Here is a 23,099-nt window from a genome sequence, read left to right on the forward strand (position 1 = left end):
AGTGAGGGAAAAGGTTCCGGGTTTCTGAAAGTCATGCCTGTACTTCTTGAATTTTGCTAATAATTACAATGGATGTTTCCCTAATTGCTGGTTTTCCCCAGAGTTCGTGGCTCAGCACACACCGCAGCCACTGAGCTTGGACTGCCAGCGGTGTGAGCCCAGCACTGGCCCAGGTTAGGAAAAAAACTGTCATTTTTCATTTAGACTTTCAGGGCAGCATTATTGGGAGTTTATTTCAACATAAAGTGTAAAATGGTCCTGGAGGACTTCTTTTATCGTATTTAATTATTGAAGAAAGTTTAAAATATGTGTGTACATGCAGGAAGAAAAGGTGAGGGAGAAACAGTGGGCAGGGAGGGAGTCCCCACCCCCCCTTCTTTGTGTAAAAATTTGTATCCAATAACAGTGGGAGTTGAAAGCAGGTCTTCCTAACCTGGCATCTGAGGCTGCATCAGGGGGCTGGGGGGAGGTCCATGAATTCCCTGAAATTGTAAGTAATATTTTGCAGATGTCCTTCTGTGCATTTTTCTGGGTTCATAGTTTTCTATGAGGTTTGTGTCCAGGGCTGTGAGAGGTTTAAAAAAAAAAAGGTTTTGTGGAAGGTGCAAAACCCTGCGAAGACGCAGGTGGCTTTGGAAAAGCATACAAAACTCTGGACCCTCAGGTTCAAGGTTCTCTTTCTGTTTCCTGATGGTTTGATAAGATGATCTTTAGGGTCTCTTCATTAAATGTTAAATGAATATTAATGTCCTCAGAAGCCTTCTGATTACCTCCAAAGGTTCTTAGGAGATTTAAATGTGCCTGGGCATAGAGAGAACAGTTAGCTCAGGGCTTACCATCCCGTAGGCAGCCAGGACACGCTATCTTCATTATTCCCAGTGAGCTGGGCACATGTGTCTTCCCGTTCCAGTGGGCTGGCTGGATCAGTTGCCACAATGTCATGAAACGTCTAGGCTTTTGGAGGCCATCGAGAGAAGAAAGTTTCTCTCCGATGGAGAGGCCCTTCGTGTTTCTAGACAGCTGTGTTTGCTTTCTGTAGGGTCTGAGCTTGGCTTGTCTGTTAGCCCAATATTGGCAACTGATTGGAGCCCTAAGATGAGTTCTTCCATTGCATGCAGTTTTGCTTTGGTGTCAGAGGTTATTAGGAATGAAATGTAATAATAGATGAGAAAAGAGTTTTTAACAACGGAAGCGGACTGACTAGGCAGCTCCACTTTAGGCTGTTGTAGTCCTGCGAAATTGGGGGTGGGGGTGTGGTGGGGGTTGGGAGATAGGGAGAGAAAGAGACAGACACCCTTTGGTGTGTGTTTGTCAGTGCCTGCCTGTCCTCCTCGGTTACTATAACTTTGGTTAACAATAAGTTCAACCTTGACCTTCTATTGCACAATGCCTTATCTTGGAAGACTTGGTGGTTGGCTAATTTGGAAGCTCAGTTTAGATAATGTCTATTGGGCTGGATCAGAGGGAAATGTGTCCAGAAAACAATGTGACTAAGTTCTGGGAAGGAGCCTGAGCCATGATACGAGAGGATTCTTTTCCAATTGTCTAGGCTTTGTACAATATCACGTCATATGTCATCATAGCTATCATTTCTCTTCTGGACATTTTCTGAAGTGGTAACAGTAGGGTTGGGTCTAATCAACTGACTTAAGAAGAAAACAGTCTCTAGAAGATTTTAATGGTTAATATTTCCAGATTAAAAATGGCTATCGCTGTCGGGGACCAGCTGAAGGGTGGTCAGTTATTGACACGATGGAGGGCAGTCCTCCATGCTGAGTGTTGCTCCATTGATTAATACTCTAATGAGTTAACGTACGGTCAAGCTTGATTACCGTGGAGAGGAGACAACTCTTACTTTCAAGTTCTTCCTTACTTTGTCATCTACTCGGGTTCATTAAGTCCTTGTTGACATTAAGACGTCTTTGTTTAACGCCAGCCCAGTAGGAGCTAAAATGAAAGGGCTTTTCTAGCCCCAAACCTTTAATTACTTTCCCACCCTCCACAAAGAGTGATTCTGAAAAGCAACAACTTGGGAAGAAAGTAGTTTGCATGTTTTTGGGTTTTTTTTTTTAAACCCATTTTTGGGTCACCTTCTGAGAGGGGCCGTTGTCCTGCTCCAGAGTTGGTCCCCAGTTCAATAGCAGAGAGATTAGTGAGGGGTCCGCAAGGCGTGCTCCTTGACTCAGATTGTTCCAGTATGGTTTTATGTCTTTGTCAGAAGTATTGTAAATGCCATAATATCAGCCATACGCATTTAATTGCAAGTTAAAAGAAAAGAAAAAAGAATATATCCGCATACCAAGAGTGAATGATTTAAAATAATCTTCTGTTTTGTATTATCTGCATCTTTGTTCCTCAGTATGAGTGTTAATATTTAAGAGTTGACTGTAACTTGATAGCTTAGGAACAAGGACTTATTCTTGGTCAATTAAACCAAATGCAGGCTTATGCAGTTAAATACACAATGAAGTACACATTCTTTATTAGTATATAAAGTATTTCACAATTCATAGACAAAGAGCTGTGTTTAATATTACTTCTAGAGCAAAAATTTGGCAAGCCCAGAGAACTGGTATTTGTATACTGTCTACACTGGCTCCCTCTGACCCCAATTCGTGTGTGTGTGCGTGTATGTGTATGTGTTGTGTGTATATTTGAACCAGTTAAAACACTGAGTACCTACTGGGTGACCAGCCCCACCTCTGGGCCATAACTGAAGACTTGTTCCTTTCAAATCTTTCCGACCCAGTTCAGGGTAAGAACTGATAACCAGAGTTCAATATGGGATGTTTCCAATATTAGACTTAATGAATAATTACATGGTTATGAAATAACTGGGGTAGTGTTTAAATAGGAAGTTTTGTTTAATGTTCACATTCTTAATAAAACGTATCTAGTCGCTCTTTAGCTTGCCAGTCTGTTGTTTGGGTGTTTACTTATGCAGGGTAATTGCTAAAGGGCTACCACCCTCTTTCATCAGAGTCTGACTTAATTTTATATTTCCATTTAACCTGTCTAATTTTAGTCTTTAAAGGAAAATGTGGGAAATTGATTTGGGGGTTCCAGCATGTTAGAGTAGGTAGGAAATATATATCTGGTGTGCTACTCTTACTGTACTGGTTGATTCTCAGCAAGGTGACTTGTTATGGTAGGCAATTCAGAACTTATGTTTTGAAAGTTTTTCAGGCTGTCCCACAAATGGTTCTGGTCCAGTGGGTTTTACGTGGCTGTGCAAAAGCACCCATGGTCTATATTATTATTATATTCTCCTTGAGGGATGACTTAAGTCTCAGGTTTCCCATTCTTTTTATCCTTTTGCTATATCCAGGTGAGATTTAGAGATGGCTCTGCTTTTCCAGCTTTCCAGGCATTGAAAGGCTTGATGTTCCTCACCAGGCCACACCCTTACCCTGTGTCTTTTTCCCTGCCTCATCTTCTTTGCATTGTTTCTTTTAACTGATGCTGATGGTGTGAAAGGCTCTATGTGACTGAACATTGAGCTTGGTGTATAAGGGCTGTAAGTTGGCCTTACCTGAAGGTTTCTGATGATTATATCCAAGGTGAACAAACCCCTGAGAACGCAGCTTTGACTTGATAGGGGCTCTTGAACTTGAGGTTTTAAAGCTATGTATAATTCATGTTCCATTTGGGGGAAAATGTTTATCCTCATGGGAAGCCTTAAGGCTCTCTGGCAGCCTTAGAGTCTCCACAAACTGGCTACTTCCTCCTACCTACCCAGGTAGACCAGGAGTGACCCAGCCAGGTGCAGCTCTGGCCTTCTTGGATTAGGAGAGGTGGGGAGGAAGCAGGGAAGGTATCCTGAGGCTGAGTTCTTTAAAAAGGTCTGGTTAAATGTGCTGCTGGCCACTTCTCTGTGGTGGCCAGCATGTCTTGGAGATGTCTCCTTCTGAAATTAACAAAGGTCACCCTTTTCCCAAGCTTTTCTTTTTCTTTTTGCTTGCTGTGATGCATTACTATCCTCTATTTAGGGCATGATAGAAAAATCCAAAATGGCAGCCACATCAGTGGTGCTTGCAGGCTTTCAGCGGCCTCCATTTATGACTTTAAGCTTTTACCAAAAGTATACTTAATTATTGGGGTGCAGACCACAGTCGTCCTGGTGTCAAGTAACACAGGCGCACTTCAGGTTTTCAGTAATGTTGGTTCTGGGAAACTTGTACCATGACGGAGTTTTAACATACTGGGTGTGAGCTGTTGTCATTTATTCCACTTTGGAATACCGTAAATGACTACGCCCCACTCTGGACTTTGGCCACGTCATGTGAATTGAATATTAAAAATTTCAGATTCTTTTTTGACTGTACTGAGTCAGGGAACCAAGCCGTGGCATACTCGGTCCTTTAACCCCTCGTCCGGCTAAAGAATGGTAAATTCCAAGTCATGTCTGAATGGAATGCAGGCATATATCAAATTTCAGGTTATGGCGAACGTGTTTTATGAGGAGGTCAAAAAATAGCTTATAAGGAAAATACTGATAGATTAAGGAATGAGGACAAGGGACGTATTTATTTGTTTGATTTATGTAGCACCTTTCCTTGAAAGAAAGAATTCAGTTCTGAGCCTTACGAACTCTGTATAAATTGTCATGATAATATTTTCTAACACTAGAACTCCTGGTAGATTTCTGTATGTGGCCTCTTTTTACCCATGACTGTTTACTGTTATGGTTTTCCATACATGACCAGCTGTAATGTTTTAAAAATATCAAGACATAGAAAAGGCCAATTTTATGTGTTGGGGGGTGGAGTGGGGTGGTGCTATGAAATGAAGGTCTTTGCAGTGACAGGTTTGGGGTTTAAACTTTTTGAAAACGCTTCAACTTGAGATTGTTAGTTGACGGTGAGATTGCCCCAAAGAAGTGTGGCTTTCTTTAAGGCACCTCCTTCCTGTCCATTAAACCTCCTGGATTTCCACCAAAACAGGTTGTTTTCTTAGCTGACTCAGGTGGGTGCACAATTGAAGATGTATCTTAAATGTTGTAAATGTTTCAAATCGAAACCGCTCAGTGCTTTAAAAGACCAAGAATCCCTTATAAAATTAACCTAAGTTCTGCATTGGACATTTTTAATATAAATGAATACAGTCATTTTGAATGGCATGTGATGTGCTTTCTGGGGACATAAACTCACAGAAGGAACTTGGCCTTTGGAGGTAATTAAGTCCGGTTTGCCTCTCTCCACTATCCACTGCTGCTGTGACCTTGGACAAGTTAGATAACCTCTCTGAGCCTCCCTTTCCCTGAAATGGGGCTGATAACATCTATCTTGAAGGGAGACTATGAAGACTAAATGCAGATGGGATGTGAAGCCCCTACTGTAATTCCTGGCCTGTGGTAGGTGCTCAGTAAATGATAATTTCCTCTCTACTCCACCCCATTTCCTTTTCAAGGTAAAAACCTGATATAGGAATTAAAACCAACATTTCAAAGATGTTTACCCTACAGTGAAATGATAAATCTGACAAAAGCATTTACATTAATTAAAATAGAAAGAGCTCTGGACCCTGGGTCTGTCCAACCCTTTTTATCATCTTGGGTGTTTGCATGTCTGGACTGAAGAAATGTGATCCATCATCTTGCCACCTGCAGTTCAGATGGTTCAGGGTTGGCATTTTTTTTCCCTGTTGAAAACAGTCAGTTGCAGCTAATGCAGTCATAGCAGGACATGTACTTCTTGAGGAGCAATGTATTTTGGCAAGGAAAGACTTTTCTGTTTGAGGCTTCCAGTGGGTTGTCATTAGGCCCTGTGGAGACTGATGCAGAGAAGGTTATGGGATTGATTGGGGGTCAGGTGGGTGTAGCATGCTCTGCATTTGTCCTGGCTTATGAGGGGAGCTCCACAGTATGTCACTATCATCCCTGCACGTTTGCTTGTAGTGACTTCGCCTAGTCAGCCTGTTGGGCATTCCTAGGTACACAGGGAGCTGGGCTTCCAGTCTTCATGGAAGGGAGTTCAAGGAAATTGTTTGGGGAGCCACAGTAGTCGAGGGGGAGGGGCTGGGCAATCGTTCGCATGTTATACCCCTGTTGTATAACACTTGATAGGAGAGTCTGGGGTGGGAGGGGGGCGATTTCCCAGTTGACTCCTTTTTCATGTACAGGAAGATCTTTCCTGCAATACTATGATGGCCTTCTCATTCTTTCCTAAATCTCTCCTTCTTCCCCACATATTCACACTATTCACCTGTAGCTACGTGCAGAAAAAAATCACAGGCAGTAAAAACATTCCAATAATTACCACTTTGTGATTCTTCTAGAATGGCCTCCAGTGGAATGTAGCTTATTGGTAAGAAGCAAACCCTCTCTGCTGCTGCCCAGGAGACAAGAAGGGGAAGACTGCTCGGAGCCCCAGTTAGTGACCCAGGCTGTCACACGGAAGGAGTTCAGGACAGGAGAGGATGGCCTGGTATTTGTCCATTTGCTCATAAGCTGCCTTGATGGAGCAGGAGCAGGCCCTTCCCAGTTTTTCCTTGTTCCAAATGCTTCTGGCAGTTTGCCCTGGGTCCTACTAAAAGTTAGGCTTTTTGGTTGTCACTTTTATATTGTGTCAAGCTTTTCTTCCCAGCATTTCTGGTTTGTGATTGGGTCGGGGCCCATCTGCAGTGTACCTGCGGCAGCTGTAACCTGTGGTCATGGAAATGCCAAATGCCAAGCCCTACCTGCTCCCTTCTCATGTCAGACTAGGAAAGAAAAAAAACAAAAGGGAAAAATTCCGAGAATGAAAGGACAGAAGCAGCAACACCTACACTTTTAACTTTGGTCAGGAAGGGTGTCCCATGGGCGAAGGGGCTGGGCACAAGAGCCCATTTTTAAAGCAAAGACCAGTTTGGTGGTTGGAAAAAAAAAAGTGAACTCTGAGTGGTTCTTGCTAGATGTGGAGGTGAGTGGAGGCTGGTTTAGTTCGCTGAACTTCACACTGGCCACTGGCACAGTGAGTGCAGGACACTCGGGTCACCGGTGCTCAGAAGGGGGTGTTTGGTGTGGAGAGAAGGTTAGAATGCTTGGTTGGAAGGAGAACGGCACTTCTCCCTCTTAACTTTGCAGCCCTGGTGCCGTGACAACTCCCAGATCTTGACTGAGATGACAAAATCCTTGGTATAGCATGCCTTTCAGATTGCATGGTGACTGCTGTGACTTTTAAGAGTTTGTTCCCCCAGATACGTTTTTTTGAGACCCTACTATGTGCCAGGTTCTGTGGGGATAGAATGGCAAGCAAAACACTGTCTCCAGTCCTGTTGAGTGGGGGACATGGGCATTGGTCACACGACTGCAGAGGTGAGGGCCAGTTTCATTCCCAGGTGAAGGTCCTCTGAAGGAAAGGCATGGCGTGTCTCAAAAGGGAATTGGGAAACCCCAACGAGGCCTGTGTGCTGGAGGGACACCAGTGGTGCTGGAGTGATGAGAGGGCATGTGAGGAGACGAAAAGCAGGCCAGGCCAGGCTGCTGGGCCTATGCTCCCGCTTCCTGCCGCTCATCTTCAAGGAGGTGGGCACCCACCTTGATGCTTCAGCAAACGCAGCCCGCATCGGCCCTCTTCTGCACCAGCCAGATGAGCTGGCTAGGTTGCTCCGTTTGGAAAGTGTCCAGGGCCTGGTCTCTCTGCTGTCCACTGTCACTTGTTGTAGGTGATGTCCACCCTTATAGGTGTGGCAAGTGAGGAGGTGGTCGTGGGCAGCCCCCAGCCTACACTCGTGTGGGTCATTTCAGCCTGCTCTTTGATTGTCTCTTTCCTGAGGCTGCAGTTTTCTTGTTAGGCCTCTGTGGAGCCCGAGAGCCGGCCTGAAGGCTGGGCTGCCGGTGTGTGTGTGGGGTGGGGGGACGGGCAGGCACATCGGGGCTGGGCAGTGAACACCAGTTCAGCTCCCCTTTTGTTACAGGCCTCTCCTGGGGATACCTTTCTCCCTGGAGAGGGGTCACCGTCTTGGTTTAAAAAAGGTCTGAACATGCTCTGTCCACAGGAAGCCAAGGGGCTAGGGAGCCTTGCACAGCCCTTCCAGATCAGCTGCTCCCCAGGATTCTGACAGAGGCGCTCTGGTGAGGTAGGGACTGGTGAGGTAGGGACGCTTCAAAGTTTGTTTGTTTCTCAAAGCTTTTACCTCTATGCAAATATGTGGCTTAGGACAGGGGAGAAAGGTTAACCACGGTGGCGCCTATCTTAATTTGGAATTTCCTGAATTAATGTGGTTTCAAGTCCTCTGGCACAGGATTCCCCCAGGGGGAATTTTCTCTTTTCTCTGCAAATCATCGAGAGAAAAGTGATCCCTGTGGCTTTGACCCTCCTTTCTGGGTCCTGCCGGGCAGAGCCAGCTGGAAATGTGCCCCCTCTGCCTGACATCGACTGAGGGCAACCTCTCCAAGAGGTCATTCCAGCTGCTTGCTAAAGACCCCTCGGGCTACGAGTCTGCCTTCATCCTGAGCACCAGTGCAGCGCTGGCCAGGCCCAACTCGTCCTGGCCTGAGCTGCCAGATCAAACCCATTCAAATGAGGAGGGCCATCTGTTTCTCAGTATCCAGCTGCTGTCCCTTCATTTGCAAATGCCTGGGATGCTGCTGGGGGGACCAGTCTGGGGGACACATCTGCAGACTCCGAACGAGTGTTGGAACTGGGGTCCTGCTGAGAGAAGAAAGGCCAAGCCCTTTAAGTAAACTTGCTGAACAATACAGCCGAAAGTTCCCAGTTGAAAAAGCATGAGGCAGCCTTGCCCTCGTGGAATAACTCTTACTCCCCCTCTCCCCACTTTCCTATTTAATTTTTCTTTTGTCCCCGGGGCCACTTTAAAAGTATTCATTTATTCAGAAGTTCTTACCGAGGAGGAGCCTGTTCCATGGGCTTGGGGAAAATGTCAAACAGGATTTGGACATCCATCTGACCTTTCAGAGACTTACAGGGCAAATGTGTCCACTGACTGCATCATTTACGGACTGTTTATGTCAGTATCGGGCACGGGGGCGAGCAGGGCCTCGCAGCAGCTTTCAGCAGCCACAGGTAACACTAAGTGTGAAAAGGTGACCTCCTGAAAACTCACTTCTGGAATGTAGTCAGACTGCTGGCTTCGGGGCACGCTCACTCGAAAGCAGACCGAGTACTCCACCCGCTGTAACCCAGGTCCTCAAGCTTGTGAGCTATGCGAGGTACCCCCCCCTCCCCCATGGTATGGGGCTGTGATCAGTCACCTCTGAGCCCTGCTGGGATCCTGTTCTCAGGGGAATTGTGAGGGGTTACTGTACTGCCACACACCACTATCAGGCGTCTCAAATTGGTTGGCTGAATGAATAGCAGATGGTATTTTAACCCACCACAGGCCTCTTCCCTTACTAAAGTGATCAAACAGGGTACATGGGTGTTGATGACGACTCACAAGATCCTTGGATGTTTAGTTCCATTTGGGAATTTGGGAACATTCCAGAAATCCCCACTTGGGTAACGGACATATATTTGATGTGACAGATTTCTTCATTTGAAAGAAAACCCTGTTTTAAAGTCAGAGGAATGCAAATTGAGGTTCCCCTGTGGTTGGAAAAAAACATTGTGCTGATGAGTCAGTATTAATCTACAACCCACAAACAGGGACCCAGGCCTGCCCTGGCCAGTGTGGAGCCACAGGCAGGCAGGGGGACCCCTGCCAGGGGACCCCCACCGAGATGGGGGCTGCTTTCTCTCAGATGTATCCCCACTTCAGGGTTTATACAGGCGGCCCCAAGCAGCCTTGGTTTTTGTCTTGTGGTTCCTGACTGGCAGCAGGTTAGCCCGTAGGTATCTTCCTGTTCTATAAACCAGGACGTTCAGGCTCAGTGATGGGAAGGGGACCCCCAGGTTGACAGGGTTCGTCACAAACTCTCGTCCTTGGACACTGGAGCTGACTGGCTCACAGTGTGACCCTTGGACCAGCACCATCAGCATCCCTTGGGAGCTTGTGGGGCACTCAGAATCTTGGACCCCACCCTATTCCTACTGACCCAGAAACTTGGGAAGTCTGTGTTTTTACAAACTGTCCAGGTGGTCTTTATGCAAAATAAAGTCTGAGAGCGGTGTGCTGATTCTCCCTTCAAAAGCGCTCAGTTGGAATGGGTGGGTAGGTGGGTAGGGGAAGAAGTACCTGTTGTGTATATACCAGGTGGAGGGAGAAACAAAGGCCTTGGTGTCTTGGAGATGGGAGCAGTGCAGTGTCTTAATGGGAATCAGGAATTTTCCCAGGGAGGTATTTGCTGGGCTTTGAAGGCTGAATAGGAGCTTGCCAGGTAGAGTTGTGGGACGGGGGATGTAGGTAGAGGGGACAGCGCCTGTGTGGACAGTCAAGCCTCAGGTGTGAGGGAGACACATCTGGGGCCGGGAGCAGCCAGGGCCTTGCAGGTGATGTCCCTTGAATTTTACCCTGCCAAAGCGTGGAGTGGTCTGTTTCTTTTTTCTTTTTAAAGTGGAGGTTAGATTTGCTTTGCATGAGGTCACTCTGGTGCTCCATGGTGGGTAGGACCATGGGTGATGGGTTAGGGGGCTTACAGAGGTCTTTTGGAGAGGTGGTAGAGGCCTGGAGTGGACCTGTGGGCGTGAAATCTCGCCTTTTCTTTTCAGAGCTGTTTTAGGGACAAAATTAATAGGGAGGGGGTGTGGGGCCTGATGGGTTGAGAGGCAAGAGGGACTAGAGAGGCTTTGGGGCCCACTGGGAGCTTGGCTTAAGGTTCCCTGGCGACTGTATTCAGCAAGGAGGAGGAGGAGGAGAAAGAGGAGGAGGTTAAAGGTCACTTGCCTATTTTGGGTGAGGCCCTCTGTAGACATCCAGGTAATGTGTTCCCTCGGGCACGTAGAAATATGAACCTGCAAGCAGGGACTTGAGTGGCATTAACATGGAGGGGGTGGGGAAGCTGCAGAGATGGAGTTCTGAGATTATCCACAGATGCGGGAGGGGTGGGAAGGGAGGTTTCCGGAAGAACAAGAAGACCTCCATGGAACGTTCCCGTTCTTAAGAATGCTGCACGCATGCATGCACGCACACGCACACACACAGAACACAGAATGGCCCTGTAGATAATTAAGCACTAAACTGTGTGTCGGGGCTCTAGAAATATAGTAGAAGGTTCCTCTTTTCTAACGTCCCCATCTTGCCCCGTTGAGAAGACCTGGTCTGGTCACGTGGCTTTTCCTTCTTCCGTGCTGAGCCTCCTGCAGCTGAGGAAGAATGATTTCCTTTGGAAGGCTTCCTGGGGGCAGATCCATGTGCTAGGGGCTTTCTGTGCACCGTCTCATTTCGTATTGTTCTTGGTTTGCAGGTGAAGAAATGGGAAATGATTAGAAAGGTGAGGGGGCTTGTCCCAGGTCACACAATTTGTAAGTGGCAGAGTTGGGACTTGGGTCTGTTCTAAAGTCTGGTCTGTACTTCTAACACCTCCAGCCTCTCCTTGCTTTTTCTGAAGAGTCACCAGGGAGGGGACAGAAATGAGACTGGAGCGTTAATTCTCAGGGACCATGAAGGGCTCAGGGAATAGCCATGGGAATTGAGGGAGCATCTGATTAGAAAGGTGGCTTGCCCCTTTATACAATAAAGAGGGCTGCCACAGGGGCAAGTGCTGTCATCAGGACTCAGGGCAGAGGGTTAGGTTTTCAGTACCGGAGATGACGTGTGTTTATTGTACAGGTGACACCTCTGCAGGGCCACTCTTGTCCTTAAAGATTGTATCAATAAAGGTCAGGAAAGTCCCGCTCATTTCTTCAACTCCTCATGAGGCCAGACACCTTGGCCCCCCCCCCATCCCCACCATTCCCTTCCTGCTTTCAATGACACAGGGAGTACAGAACCTTCCAGCTGACAGAGATTTCCCAGTGGTCTCCGTAGGTCGGCAGGGCCAATGTTTCGATGACGTGGTGTCCCCTAGAACAGTGTGCTCTAGGAAGCCCTGTATGTCCTGAGAAGTGCCAGCTTCCTCTACCATGTCTGGCGAGTGTGTTTCCAGAAGGCAGGAGGTTTGGAGTCTGGATGGGGGGGGGGGCGAGCACGTAGGCTCCTCATTGTACATCTGACCTGAGGGTTGAGCCCCTTTGACATCACCTGCGGTGCCAGTTTCTGCTCCCTGGGCACTACTAGGTCATTGATGGCCTGTATGTTTAGGAAATGCTTTGTGAACACAGGGTTCAATTTTGAAATTCTCGCTCAAAAAGCTGCCACTGTTTAGTGATTTTATGCAGACGACACGAGCTCACAACCTACATGTATCCTGGTGGTCCAGTGGGAATTTTGCTTTCGTGAATGTGAGTTTGATGCCAAGTATTGTGACCAGGGAGAAAACCTCCTTTTGTCTGTCTGTCTGTCTGTCTGTCTGTCTGTCTGTCTCTCTCTCTCTCTCTCTTTCTCTCTCTTTCTCTCTTCCCCTCCCTCCCTCTCCCCTCTCTGCCTCCTCTCTCCTTTGCTCCCTCTCCCCCCTCTTTTCTTTCCCCCCCTTTTGGAGAACACAATAATTAACAGCCTAAAACGTCAGAATCACAAGGAGCGGGGATGCTGACAAAATAGGGCTTGAATATTTGGCTCCTCCCTCTGAAATTAGTACATTCTTAAGCATGGTGCCATTTCTACATTTTTCTTGTCTCTTTCAAACTCGGAGAGCTGTTCACCGTGTTTGTCAAACACAGCCCTAAATTATACGAGGGGTGTGCCTAAATATATAATTTTTAATGGTTACCACATTGGAGACATTAGCCATTATCCCATCTGATCACGAGGAATGTGAGCCAGTCTGGAACAGTCAAGCTACTGTGGCAGAGGTAGCTATTAGTGGTGGTTATGGCCCCGTGATACTGACAGGGAGAGTTTTAAGTCCTGACGTGTGTCCACAAGATATTCTGACAGCTGATTGGAAAGAGAAAGCTGCAGCCTTTCACCCTGCTTATTTACCTGCCTTGACTTCTTTTTGTCCCCCATCTTTATGCTGGCAGCATTTCTCAAGGAAGAGAATTTTCATGTTTTCTATTGTACAGCGTATTTGTCTCTCCCTCCCCCATTTCAGGACAAGTAGTACCTATGCCTTATAAGGCCTCCGTTTGATGTCAGGCTGTTTTTCCTTCTGCAAGTCTGTTCTTGTGAAGGGGAAGCTTTGAGGATGTGTGAGCTGAAACAGCCAGCTCTGCTGCTGCCGTCGTCATTGTCTGTGTGTCTTCAGGGCCCCCATGCCAGGGCACGCAAGGGCTGTCATTTCTGACTCGATGGTGGGGACCTCAGTACCTTTATCTCTTTCTGTTGGTAAGTTTTGATGCCAACTAGATTGACACTGTGCCATAGCAAAGTGCCTAGTGCCATAAAGCATTGAAAAGCTGCTGGAGTGCCAGGTGTCTGTCTGTCCAGACTCCCTTGATACAAGCTTGTAAAAAAGGCGCCAGAGATGCTGTGTATATGAGGGCTCTGTGTGCCGTTCCAATGGACAGAAAATTGGGTATCGGCTCGTTAAAACGTCTTACTGGGACGTGTGGTGTGTCCACTAGAGGCCATCTTAAAGACCCGGAGGGGCGAGTTGAGGTCAACCGGAACAGACAGGATCAGCCGCCACTTACTTGCTGTGTTTCGTGTACTGTGTGACATTGCAATGACATTTGCCGTTTCATTCTGTGTGTTTCTTCTGGCAGCTGCGTGCAGCCGTGATGTTTACTCCTCTTGTACAAGGTGGCAGAATACCTGGATGGCACCTGGAAACCCAGGCCATCTCACTGGTCTTGCCCCAAATGCTCAGTTACAGTTCCCGTGGGAGCCCCGAGCTGTGCCAAGAGCTCCAGGTCTATCCCTGCAGCCCCGGCCCACACCCGCCTCCACAGCACACGCCTCCGCTGTCTGACACATACCTGCCTGTTGTCTGTCTCTCCCTCTCCTCCCCTTCTCCTCTCGTTTCCCTCCTTCTCTCCCAGAGGAATCTCTCTGGATTTCTCTCTTTCTCCCCCTTTCTGGAGGAATGTGTTGAGGGCTGAACACTCCTGACTTTTCTGAGAGGAAGAAACCTCAGGGGAATGCATTCTAGGGGTGACCCCACTGTATCCTTGAAGCTGGGGTTCCTGTTTCTTAGCTGTGATTAGTCTTGACATTTGAAAAGACACCGTCCCGAGGAAACCCCAGAAAAGGCTCAATTTGTGAAATGTGATCTAGTTAGTTGTCCCATTGGCTTTTTTTTCTTCCTTAACTGTTTAAATCTGTTGTCCGTTCCCCACGAAACGATTGGACAGGGCAAGACGTGGGTTTCCCATCTGTTCTCTGTTTGCATTTGGGCGCCATTTCAAAAACCACACGGGAAAAGTTTATAGGCAAACATTATAAAAAGTGACAGTCTGAAGTGCTGCTATCGCTGGTTTGGCAACATAAAGTGTTACCTGAAATAGCTTACTGTTCCAACTCTCGGTAGTGCTTCAGTTGTCGTAAGATGACATTGGTGAAGAATTCAGCTGGACATGTACAGTGCAGTCGCATAAACCACAGCCTTTTCTGGATTTCACAAGCTTTCTCCTCCTAGGGCTTTACTCACACACAGCGAGTATTGGTTTCCCTGGGCTTATTGCCCGACAGGTATATTCATGCAGCTTGTAGCTCGTGACATCAGCGTGACGTCACACGGAGACAGGAGGTCATGACCTCTTCTACCCTCATCTGCTAAGGGACTTGGAGAGTCAGGGAGCCTCTGCCCCGGGTTCCTTCTCTTCCCAGGCCAAGGCCCCTCAGTTCTAAATCCCCATTGGCTTTGGGGGCGTAATGGCCTGAGGAATTTCTTAGAGGGGAGGGAAGGGGACCCAGCTCCAGGGAGGAATAACACACAGACTATGCCGTGACTGCTGTTATTCACACCTTTCCTTTTTGGACTAGCTATAGAAGTGCCCATCTCTTTCTGCTATTTTTAAATATCAGGGTAGTCAATTTATGGAAAAGAAGCTGTGCGATCACGTGCTGCTGGTTCTTCTCAAATGTTTGAAAGTTCTGGGGGTCAAGTTCAGATGGGTGCAACCAAACATCTGCAGAGCTGAGCTGCTGGCCACCAGTCGTGTGGTTGCAGCAGGTAGAAACAAGTGTGTCGAGCCCTCCCAGAAGGTAAACTCTTCGCCTTGTTTGTCTAGCAATTTTAGGGAACAGTGACAAAGAATGGCCAACACTAGTGTGTGTTTGTTCCACGTTTCTCTCTTTTCAAATTTTAATTTGTATCGTGAAAGATGTGTGGAAACATACTTTTTTGTTTGTCTGTGGAAGCCTCTGAGGGAGCCTTTGGTGTGTAGCAAAGTGGCTTCTGGAACCTTCCCTCATTGTGTTTTGGCAAGAAGGGATGAAGGAAATGTTGGACTGTGAGCCCGTGTGGGTTTCTCCCCTCACCTCTGCCTTAGAAAGGTTAAAGGTACGCCGCAGCACCAGAGCCAATAAATCCAGTGAATGTTACTATTGCTTTAGGAGGTATTGTTTAAATCTCCCAGGGAGCACTTTGCCCTGTGTCAGCCATCAGGTTGTGCTGTGCACCTTGGAGTCAAGTGAGGCACTGGCCTGTGTGGGTGGAAGGCGATGGAAGTGAGGGAGGGTGCTAGGGTATCGCAGGGGCAGGGTGCTGACACCGACGAAGTCAGGGAGCTGGCGAGTTGTGTGGCTTCCCACAGAGCGATGGGATATAAATGCCACTGCAGGGAAGTCACCCAAAGGACTCAAGCATGGAAGGGAAACCAAAGCCTCGAGCGGTCTCACTGCAGGGGTGGGGACAGAATCACTTCTACTGAGCTGGCTGTTTGGGTTCCAGGCTGTGTTCTGTTGTTCTTGGCACCTTGGCCTGAGATGTCTTTGATGCAGGGACCTGCAAGCGCGGCCCCTGGGAGCTGCTGGGTGGCATAGGAGGGGGTCATTGTGGCATTGTGCCCCATCCTGTGACCCACTGGCCCTCCCCGACTCACTCTCCTCCCTGTTGTTGGCACTGTTTCTCCCCAACCTCTTTCCCCTTTCCTGGATTTCTCTTGCTTTTAACGGCCCCTTCGCCCCTCCCGCTATGATGCACTTGGAGTCCTAACATATGCAGAGATATTGCTGGCTTCTGCTGAGGTTCACCCAGGATGCCGGGGTCCCCAGATGAGCCTCTTGTGAAATGGTCACTTAGGGAAGGGAGAAGCATAAGCTTTCTGACTTTAGCCCGGCAGCCGTTCCTGGTTTCAGACTTTGAGGGTGGATGACTCAATTGTGTGGCTGAACATCGTTATCTTATTGATATATTTTGGAGAGTTATTTTACTCTCCTTGAAGCTTACCATGTAATCAGAAAACTCGGTGACAGTTTTGACTGGGTTTAAATGGAAATGAAAATCATTTTTAGCATATCAAGTCCTCTTACTGGTCCATTGAGATGGGAGCCCATCAGGAAAATCATTTTGTATCTATGGAGGTACAAATCCAAATATACTCTGATTATCCTTGAAAATAGTGGTGCTTGAGGTCATGGCGAGCGTCTTCAGCCTTGAAGAATGACAGTGATGGTGACTGTCATGGAGCCAACAAGTAATAGTTTGGAAGATCAGGTTCATGTGGTTGGTTGGGTCCCTTTGAGTAATAATACCCTGTTAGTCGGGCATTTTTCTTGCTTGTCAGTAGATGACCTTGAGGATGAGAGGTGAAGCAGGAGCGGAGTGGGGTTGGAACCCAAGGCTTCCACTTTTCATGCAGGGCAGCACCCACTTATCCAGCACATCTCCGGTGTGTCTAGCCCCCAGGGAGACGTGGTCCCTGCCCTTGAGGCGCCCCTGTACCATACTCCTCCTCTTCCAACAGGAGGTGGTGTCCTTTTGGTGACACTGATCCAGCATTTCAGGCATCCCTGGTTCCAGCAAGACTGTGTGGTTTACCTGTTTCAGGTGAAGGAAAGGATTTTCAGTGAAATGCTTTCTTTTGAAAACGGAGAAATCATAACTCCACCCAGTGGGGAGAGAGATTTTTCTGCATCGTAATTACAAGTGTCTGCTTTTTTACACAGTCTTAGAGCATGCCATTGCCTCCATGAAGTAGGGATATAGCTTCTCCTTATCTGAAGGCCAGGACGGAAGCAGTTTGGCTGCCTGGGTCCCAGTCTCTCCATTTAGAGAGGGAAGCGTTACTGCTTTTATCCAGCTACTTCTCCGCTTAGTAATCTCTTGATGACCAGTTCTGGCTCAGAGGAAAGCAAATTCCGTAACATTCTCGGTGACTTGCTGATCGCACAATGTGGTCTTAGTAAATATTATTTTATGACCCAGGCTAATCAATGTAAATTTATTCTAATGATGGGGATGCTGTTTCTGTAATTAGTTGTTGGAAACGGGACCCAAATGACATCTGATCTTTGCTTTGAACAGTTGTAAAAAGGTTTGGACCATGTGGCCTTTGGCGTCCTGTCCTTTCTGGTGTTCCATGAATCTGTGACTCTAGGACGCTGGAAGTGGGAGATGGTCTGAGATTTGGGGTCAAACTGAATTTTTTTTTTCTCCCCTTCTTCCCCTCCATCCCATATTTCTCTCCCTCTCCCTTTTCTGCTTAGGATCCTGAGTTCAAAATATCTCTGTTAGTGACTCAGTTCTGCTGCATGAGGACTTATTAGCCTCGGAAGCTGTGGCCTGAGGACTTGCCCACTGAGTTCCCAGCAACAGCCCTTTCACTTTCTGTAAAGGTCAGAACTATAAATATTTTAGGCATTGCAGGCCATAGGCTCTCTTGCAAGCAACTACGCCACTCTGCAGATGTTAGCACATCAGCCCTAGACAATGACAACAATTTTCATTATGCAAACAAATGAGCATAATTGTGTGCCAATAAAACTTGTTTACAGAAGCAGGCAATGGCGGGGGTGGGCCAACTCCTGCTCTAGTAGGAGCTCGTACCCACCATCTATCTCCCTGTGTGCCACCTCGCTGTGTATTTCCTGGCACGTAAGACCACCTCCATGCTTTATATGTTTTGTAGATTTTATGTTTATTGTCTGTCACCCCCACTGTAACTAAAGCTCCCCAACTTTTAAGTGCAGGGACTAGTCTTGTTGGCTGTGGCTCCCTGTGCATCCAGAATACAGTGTGGCCCATAGAAGGTGTTCATTAAATAATAATTGTTCAATGAGAAACACAAACGTTTGGAACATAACCTGCCTGTCTGTCAGTTGGGGCTCTCTGCCCTTGTTTTGGGGCGTGTTCGTTCATGTCAAATTTGACTTGTGTTTTCTTTCTTTTAGAAGGGCTTCTCTCTTGATGTTCACGGCCTGTTCAACAAGCCTCTTGGCTTGTGTGCCTCCGTGTTGGCTGTGATTGGAGGTGGTCAGGAGGATTTTTAGAACCAGACGCATACCACCCTCGCTGTTCCTTCAACAATGGGACTGAAACATGAAGTGCCTTTATTTCAGTCTTATTTGGGAGATTTGTATAGACCACACTCAGAAGGCAAAACAGTTGCCGTGTGATGTTGCCCAGATTTGGAGCAACTCTGCGCCAGAGCTTGGAAGCTTTGTGTTTTCTGGGCCTGGGACTCCGGGTACCATTCATAGTTCTCCCTGTGAGTTATGGAAGCTGACCCACGAACCTTCATGGGTGCCATTAGTGGCGCTGGCTGTTTTTACAGGCTCATTGTTCCTTCTTTCTTCTGCTCACAGAGGTGGCATGGGTTGGGCCCTCTTGGGTCCCATCCTACCCTGCATATTTGGGTACTGTGATCCATGTGTGTGCCACCTATGGCCCCGGGGGAAGGAAGGGACGCCCAAGGAGCCACGAGACCTGAGCTCTCCCTATAGCATCTTGGTGTCTCCTCAGGAGACAGGACAAGTTCATCAGGGAGGTGGTGAAGTGGGCAGATGGAGGAGGAGGGTGGATCCACTTCGCTCCGGGTCTGGTGACGGATGACAGTCTCTTGTCCAGGCAGGCACTGCGGGATTTGTGCCTTGAAGGCTGAATTGAGTTTGGGAGCAGGAAGTGGGGAAGGAATGAGTAGTCCTAAGGATTCACAGGCAGGGTCCTGAGGTGGCCGGAATCCAGAAGGTGTGGTGGGGGCTGGCGGGCAGGGCAGGATTCTTTTTCACTGTGTAGTGCCCAGCGGTTTCCCTTCAGGATCAGTTTGAGCTCCATGGAGACCACCGTTGGGCTCTCTGGGGCATTTTCCTCTTTTTGTTCTTGGTGTTAAGACCTGCAGGCTTTTATCATGTTAAGAAAAACAGCTTATCTCAGCTCACCCAGCACGGAATTAAATCTCCAGACCTGCAAAGTTCTGATCTGAGAGCTCATGAAAACTCAGATGGCCGTTTTGTAGAAGGACCCATTGGTTTCCCTTGAGTTTGAGGCATTTCAAAAAGCTTGGCTTTGTGACAACAGGCAACGTCCAGATCAAATAAATAGAGGTGTGTGTGTGTGTGTGTGTGTGTGTGTGTGTGTGTGTGTAGACACACAGCCATGCAGTCATGTTGAATGGCACATTTTGTAAAACACACGTCCTTCCACATAAAAAACACCCCAATAATGGAATTTCTCAGGAGGGTTCCGTTGAAAGCAGGCTCTGATTGCCAATTGACTTAAGTGTTTTCTTGTACAATATACATCTATGCTGGGTTTTGGGTTTGTGTTTAAATCCCTATAGTTTGTGGTAATAACTTAAGCGGGGCAGCTTCTGCTGGGTGCTTCCTCTGGTTCATGTTTCAGATACTCAGCTCTGTGTGTGAAGGCCCTTTTCTTGGGGTTGCATTTCCTGGGGTTTCGGGGAGAGGCCAATGTCTGCCGGGTCCATTTGCAAAACAAGAACTGCTGTCCTGCGAATAAAGGGGCCTCCACTGACCTTTGTTGGACGTTCTCTCCTTCTGCTCCTTCCCATCTGTCTCCATCTTCTCTCTCCCACCTCTCTACAGAGCCACCAACCAAATACCAAATCTCCCAACCAGAAGTTTACGTGGCTGCGCCCGGGGAGTCGCTAGAGTTGCGCTGCCAGTTGAGAGATGCCGCCATGATCAGTTGGAGTAAGGATGGGGTACACTTGGGGCCCAACAATAGGACAGTGCTTATTGGGGAATACTTGCAGATAAAAGGTGCCACGCCTAGAGATTCCGGCCTCTATGCTTGTACTGCTGCTAGGACTGTAGACAGTGAAACTGTCTACTTCATGGTGAATGTCACAGGTGAGTTGGCCTGCGAGCCCCTCTGCTCTCTCTCTTCTCTGTAGCCGTTTTCTGGGTAAAATTTCATTGGACAAGTGAAATCATAGTGGGATCTGCTGATTGGATGCCAGGCACAGAGCTTCATAGTCTGTTACTGATCTGCTTCTGAAGTTCTTCCACAGGTCCTGGTGTATTAGAGAGGCTGCTTGTTAAAAAGGACAGGATTCTCACGTGCAAAGTAACATTTTTCTTTTAAGACAGCATGCTTTTAAATAAGTAAAAACATAGCCAGCCCCCCACACCCCCATACCAGTGGCGTCCTTGGCATTTAGAGTATAGGACTAAAATTTGGATGCTGAAGATTTCTCATCCCTTTTATTAAAATTTGAGTTTCTCTCCTGGATTTTTTCTTCCATGCAGTGAGGGGGGACTGCATAGACCCGTTGGTGGCCGAGTTTACAGTTTTGCTTTCAGAATGTTAGTAAACGGTTGGAAGGCCACACAGGGGCTAAGTTTTTCTGGAGACTAATTCCTTTCTTGAAGGGAACCCTGAACACTAAAAGGTTGTGTTGGAAAGAATCTTTGGATATTATGCAATCAGTAAATTTGCTGGGAACTTGAAGACTGTTTGAAGCTTAAAATCCAGATTCAGTATATCTAATTTTATAAAATGTTTAAATAATGTGAAAGCAGAAAACATTGGGAATGATACTATAGACCAACTTCCATCATGGAGAGAAAATTTAAGCCATTAACACCATCTTAACTAAACATGGTCTCAGACTTTTTGCGTGGGCTCCTGGGTTGTTGAATTAATTCCCTATCCGGAAGGACAAAATTGTAGATGATTGTGGCCTTTTGCTTGGCAAAAACACAACCGTGGATATGTTCTTTTGAATACAGATGCCATCTCATCCGGAGATGATGAGGACGACACAGACGGCTCCGAGGATTTTGTCAGTGAGAACAGTAACAACAAGAGTAAGTAGCAGCCGTCTCTGAACGTCCCGACAGAGGATTGCTCGGGGGGAAGTCCCGACTCTCACCTGTCTTCTTGTTGGCTCTTCTCGATGCGGTGGTTGCGGCCCCCACCTTTCTCTGCTGTGTCTACTTTTCCTGACTTTCAAATCTGAGAATAAACCAGTGTTCCTGTACACGCTTCTCTATTGTTTGTCCTTTCTTACTGTGTCAGTAGCCACTGTCTTTTGAAAGTAGTTATAACTTATATTTCCTTGGTTTTCTTTTTTTCCCGTTGGTGTCTCACTATTCAGAGACATAAAGCTAGCAGATCCACATAACATCCTGGTTTTCTTTATAACCGTCGATGGTGCTTGGCTTAACCCAGTGGTTCTCAACTAGGGGCGATTCTTCTCCTTTCCCCTTGCTCCGAGGAATACTGGGCAATGTTTGGTTTTCTCAGCAGGGTGGGTGGGGGGCTAGTGGCATGGAGTAGGTAGAGGCCAGAGCTGTTGTGGTTAAAACATCCTACAATGTAGGGGAATGATCTGATCCAAAGCGTTGACAGTGTTAATGTTGAGAAACCATGGCTTTTGAAATATTATTGCATGCGAAACAGAAATAAGGAAAGTATGCCTTACTTTGCCAATAGGAAAGGGGACCAGTGAGTGCTATTTGCTTATTTAAAGGCAGTGAACTCTGAGCATTGACACGTAGGAGGCCTTTACTTGGTGAATAAGAGCATGGCTGCTCAGAGCTGGGCAGCCTGGGTTCACATCCTGCTTCCTGAGTTGGGTGAACTTGGGCAAGTAATTTAACTTCTGTGTCTTAGTTTCTTCAACTGTAAAATGGGAATGATAATAATGCCTGATGGGGTTGTAAAGAGGGCTAGGGGAGTTCATATTTGCATAGTGTTCAGAAAAATACTTGTGAGTGTTTGTTCAATAAAAGAAGATAAAACATAGCATTAGTTGTATTTTCCCATAATGTAGCTGGAATGTTCCCAAAGTGATTTTATGTTAGTCACTGATGTTTGTTGCTTAGACTTATACTCTACGTTTTCTTAAAAAGGATTTTAGTAAGTTTATTAAATTTAAACAAGGGCTAAATAATAAGACAGTTAGATATTAAAATAGGCCCAGGGCTTTTTCAAGGAAGAAGAGAAAATTGATCTTGTCAGGCGTCTGGAATAATGTGTTTCTTAAGTGGGGAATCGATTAATCCCTGCGTCTCCTAGCAGCTTGGGCAAAAAGTGAAATATTTTGGTGTACATAAGTTTTCACTTTCTGGCAAGAGAAAGCTGGGGGCCCGGATCACTAGACTCAGTCTCCTCTGAGAACTTACTAGAAACGCACATTCCCAGGCCCCACCCCAGTGCCACTGAACTAGAAACGCTGGGGGTGATTCTCACAGCTACGTGTGAGAACCACTGGCCTAGGGATTCATGTGTACACATCTGCTTCAAACGAGTTTTACTGTTAGAGATCTTGCTCATAAAACCGTGGGTAATAAGGTGGGTGAAAATCTTTTCCACTGTGACTTGTACCAGCCTTCTAATGAGGTTATTATATTTTAATAATAAAACCCTGGTACGTCAGAAGACATCACTCACTTCTAATTAGTTCGTTGGCTCCAGCAGGGGAGGCAGTGAGTGACCCTGGCAGTGATGATGAGCTCCTGCTTTGGGCAGGCTCTTTGATGACTGCTGGCTCAGTCAGTGCCCCCAACAACCCAAAGAGGGAGGGGTGTTGTTTCTGGATGGTTTTTTTTTTAAAGTTTTATTTTCCAGTTAATCCTGTTTTGTCTAGTGGAAATTGATGAATCGGTGCACAAAAGGCAAAGCGGCAATTCAGTTGTAGGTCTGTTGCGTGTTAATCACAGTGCCCCTCCCCTAATACCTAGGGAGATGGTGGGGGTAGAGTGAGGATGCTTGCACTGTTATTTAGAGCGCTAAAGTGGTACCCACATGTGGGTGTCATTGTTATTGATTGGGACGTCATATTCCATCAGCTTGGTTGTATTGGCATGCCTGGGAACTGTGTTTTCCT

At 47.0% G+C, this 23,099-nt stretch overlaps 1 protein-coding gene across 7 annotated transcripts in view; it reads left to right on the top strand.

Moving 5' to 3' along the window:
• The window catches only part of FGFR2 (fibroblast growth factor receptor 2), a 101,492-nt gene that overhangs the window by 6,033 nt on the left and 72,360 nt on the right, over window positions 1–23,099 (top strand). For 3 of the 7 annotated variants that reach the window (XM_081073632.1, XM_081073631.1, XM_081073633.1), the window contains exons 3-4: window positions 19,849–20,115; window positions 20,998–21,075. The exons of 2 other annotated variants lie outside the window; for them this stretch is intronic. In XM_081073632.1, the coding sequence (XP_080929758.1) occupies window positions 19,849–20,115; window positions 20,998–21,075 (345 nt within the window). The remainder of the gene's footprint in view (window positions 1–19,848; window positions 20,116–20,997; window positions 21,076–23,099) is intronic. 2 more of the 7 variants (XM_081073634.1, XM_081073635.1) reach the window with 2 other exon arrangements.

The sequence above is a fragment of the Rhinolophus hipposideros genome (assembly GCF_964194185.1).
Source record: "Rhinolophus hipposideros genome assembly, chromosome: 15".
Classification (NCBI taxonomy): Eukaryota; Metazoa; Chordata; class Mammalia; order Chiroptera; family Rhinolophidae; genus Rhinolophus; species Rhinolophus hipposideros.